The sequence below is a fragment of the Austrofundulus limnaeus genome, unplaced genomic scaffold (genome assembly GCF_001266775.1).
Source record: "Austrofundulus limnaeus strain Quisiro unplaced genomic scaffold, Austrofundulus_limnaeus-1.0 Scaffold313, whole genome shotgun sequence".
Lineage (NCBI taxonomy): Eukaryota > Metazoa > Chordata > Actinopteri > Cyprinodontiformes > Rivulidae > Austrofundulus > Austrofundulus limnaeus.
In genome coordinates this window covers 708,406-712,386 of record NW_013952715.1, presented here as the reverse complement: position 1 = coordinate 712,386, position 3,981 = coordinate 708,406, and the positions used below count along the sequence as shown (strand labels likewise).

The following is a 3,981-nucleotide window of genomic DNA, read 5'->3' as shown; positions in this document are numbered from 1 at the left end:
GTAGTATTTCTGAAAAAAATATTTTCTTAGTGTAATGATACAGTATAGGGGTTTTGTTCTGCTCTCTGTTTCCCACTGTTCTCTGCTCAGTGGCATTTCAGTCTGAATACAAGACACACAGACACACACACGTAAAATAATAAATGATTTTACTGTGTGACCAGTGTCAGTTAAAACTTTAAAATACATTTGAAAAGTACAGTTTGAGTGATAAATGGGAGTAAAGACTGTTCAAAACTCCCAAACCCCTGTTTCAACTGTATTCAAAGAAAACTTCTTACAGCTCTACATGTTGATTATTATGAATAATTGATTCACCTGTCATATTGGAGAAAACATTTGAAGCTGAAGAACTGTATTAGCATTACCAAGAAATCTAAGATTTGACAGCTCAGCGTGTTTCAGGCTGATGTTCTAGTAGATTCAGACTAAAATAGATCCTTTTATGTCCCCTCGACTGAAATCAGTGACACAAAAGGCTTAGTTGTATTTTCTTTGTATGCAGCTGAAGCCTGATCAGATTTTCTCTGAGTTGCAGTAACTCAGATGAATCGTGGTGTTGGTTCAACCGCAGCTCAGAGGCCGTTGTTGAGCTGTAGCCGACCGTGTATCTCAGGTTTTACGCTCATTCATCACGCTGTCAGCTGACTGATAGCATCATCACCTTGTGATATTCACTGGAACACTCTTGACATCACACAAAACCTAATAATGTGAACAAAGACGTTCCAGAGATTTATTTGACACAACAGCGATGACTCAAAGAAATACTGTTGGCTAAAAGATGAAGTACTTCAGTGATCCCCTCCAGCTTATGGATGTTTGATGAGAAAAACTGGCAGAAAGGGGTAAACATGAGTCACTGTAAGCAGCAGAAGAACCAGCTGACGTCCTTGTTTTTTTATTTATTTATTTTATGCTGGTAAGGAGTCAAATCGTGTTACAGGCTCTTACTCTAACATCCCTGAGACAATAAAGCTCCACATCGGCATTACAAAGCTTCACGAGGGAGTCGTTGCACACACCCAGATGTTTGTTTGTTTTTTACATCTAAACAAGTTTCAGCATCTCTAACATTCCAGGATGGTTCTGGTGGCTTGCAGAAAGCCACATACATGGTTTGTGTTTATTTCCAGGAGCGTGGACGATAATTAATTTGTTTTTTTTTTTCTATCAGATGCCACGAAGAGGAGAGACAGTCAGTTTATATAATGAGTGCTCACAGCACTTGCAGTTGTTTTCAGCACTCTCTGGAATAACTGGGTAATTACTCCACTTAACCAKCGTAGTTGTAAAGCACGTTACATCAGGTCCTGCTGTCCTCCCACAGGTCCGACGTACAGAACCTGCCTGCCAACCTGAACCAAACGCTGCTGCTTGGATTCGTGAAGACAGAGTTTCTCTGCGACCTATGAGGGACTTTCCACTTTCACGCCAGTGACCGTCGCTGTGAAACACCTCTGGAAGAGGCGCTCGGGGTCTGTGGGTTCGTTGTCAGAGTCCACTCTTCTGCTCATCAAATGCTTTCTGAATCCTTGTGGACCGAAGCCACCGGTCACTCTCACGTTACTGGGTCCATCGCTGGAATCTCCTGCTGAAAAAAACACAAAACACTTGTATAAAAATGTCACCTAGACCCAGTCTTCTGAGCTTTTCTGGGCAGTTTCGAATTTAACCTTATTTTGTATTGCTTTCTACGGTCAGTGATTCTTTTTCTGAGCCGTAATAAAGAGAGACTGTTTGTTTGGGTTAGACCTGAGGTGTAAAATGTTAGGTTAATTTGGAATTATTGTGGAGAACTTAAGAAACCCCAGGATCTTGTACACAAACAAAACATGGAGCTGACAAAAAGATTTGTTCAGTGTCTGCAGAAGGTGATGAAAAAATAAGATTTATTGATGCGTCTCAACTAAGTATTTTCTGGGCCTGTATTTATCAAACTTCTTAGAGTGGAATGTTTCCCAGTTATCAAAATTCTTATGTCTAAAAATCATTCTTACTCTTCTAGATATTTAAGACTGCTCCAGAGGTCTCTTGAGTGGTTACAAGATACTAGGGGGTTTGAGATGGACTGAAAAGACAGAGAACACAGCTGTCCTCCTCCCCACCTGAGTGTGATTCTTAGTTATAATGTACAGAGGAACTAAAATAAGGTGTGGAAAACAGGTTTAGTCATGAAATACAAAAGAAAGAAGGGGAGAAAAATGATTACCAGTGTCATAATGTTGGAATAAAAGGTGGATATTTTTGTGCAACTTTTGGAGAAAAGTTTAAACTATCAGCTGGTGCATGCAAACAAACCCCCATTACAGTAGGACTGAATTTTCTTTTTATTATATTTTCTTTCTTTGACTCAAACTTCATGGCATCTAGTAGGGGTGTAAGAAAATATCGATACACTGAAATATCGCGATATTTCATTTCCCGATACTGTATCGATATTCTAAAGCCCTGTATCGATTTTTAATTAAGGTTTAAAATGTCAACTTTCCTGCCAGCAGTTCATTTTTATGTTGTAGTTCAGCCTCTGACCACTAGTTGGCAGCAGTGAGCCAGACATTTGGCTCCTCTGCCTCTTGAGTTAGAGGCTATTGTTAAGTGTTGGGTGACCATATTGTAAATTAATATTAAAAACTAAAACCTGCAAAAAATATATTTTCAAACTATTTATTGTCAAATTTAGTCTAATAATTGAAAACATGGATGAAATAAGAAATATGAAACAAAATACAAAGCAGAACACAGCTAAATGTATCAAAAGTATGTCTATGTAATATTAGAATTTTCTGAGACAATGAATTTTGATTTTTCATTTTTTTTCCCTTGTAAGAGGTTTTTGTTTAATAGAATTTTTGGACAAAAATATCGCAATATATCGCCTTGTTTACAGTATCGAAATATATCGGGATGTATTGTATCGTGACCCCTCTGACATGATATGTATCGTATCACCAAATTCTTGCCAATACACAGCCCTAGCATCTAGGGATGTCCCGATCAGATACTCAGTATCAGTATTGGTGGCAGATATGGCCATTTTTTGAAAATCGAGTAAAATCAGATTTAGTCGTGATCGTAAGAAATATTCGTGTTCAAAGACTGAAGTCAGTTGAAAACCACCAATGTTAAATAATATGATTGTTAGACGGAATAAAACCTTACAAAACCAGAATTCTGGAGGGAGGATTTATTGCCACCGCTGACAGGAAACCACACACTGCCGGCCAACCAGGAAGTAGATCCATTTATACAGAGTCTTCAATGCCTGCGTTCGCCCCCTACTGACCTACGGCTGAATCACAGGCACTCATACACTATTCTCCCCTACTGTTCTCATAACGGATAAATATGTGTTGTTATAGATATTTCGGACATGTAACTAATCTATATCAATCAACACAATATAGATTAAACATTATGAAACGGAAAACCTAAAAATTTAGTGTTGTGCTTTTAACATCAGTACTAATCTGTAATAACTATAAATTTCTTCAGGCCGATCCAATTTTCACAACAGTTTTCAGCATCATCAGTGCTTCACAACTGCCGTTAAGAAGTCAAGACACACACACAAGTATACAACCATGTCCACAGTGTGGGAACACTTTTCAATGGAAAACAATGATGCTGAAACTGCATCTTGTAAAATCTGCAATCTGGGTGTTTCTCATGGTGGGAACAGCAGGGCTAGCTTTAATACTACCAGCCTTGTCACTTGGAAAGAAATAAAAAAAATAAAGCTATTGGATCGGTTTCGGAAAGACTAATCATTCAAAAAAATCTAATTGTATCGGGAGCCTAAAAATCTGGATCGGGACATCCCTACTGGCATCTGTACATTTCATTAAAACAATCCGTAGTTTCTCTCACAGGATAAAATGATGCACGGAGTGGGGTCTCCGGACCAAGTGGATAATGATGGAGCAGTGTGTGTGTGTGTGTGTGTGTGTGTGTGTGTGTGTGTGTGTGTGTGTGTGTGTG

General features: G+C 38.7%; 1 protein-coding gene across 4 annotated transcripts in view; it reads right to left on the bottom strand.

Moving 5' to 3' along the window:
• Nucleotides 1-896: 896 nt before the first annotated feature.
• LOC106527187 (membrane protein FAM159A) overlaps nt 897-3,981 on the bottom strand; it is an 8,629-nt gene continuing 5,544 nt past the window's right edge. For 2 of the 4 annotated variants that reach the window (XM_014021990.1, XM_014021991.1), the window contains exon 3: nt 897-1,594. In XM_014021990.1, the coding sequence (XP_013877444.1) occupies nt 1,410-1,594 (185 nt within the window). In that variant the 3' untranslated portion in view covers nt 897-1,409. The remainder of the gene's footprint in view (nt 1,595-3,981) is intronic. The other 2 variants (XM_014021992.1, XM_014021993.1) reach the window with 2 other exon arrangements.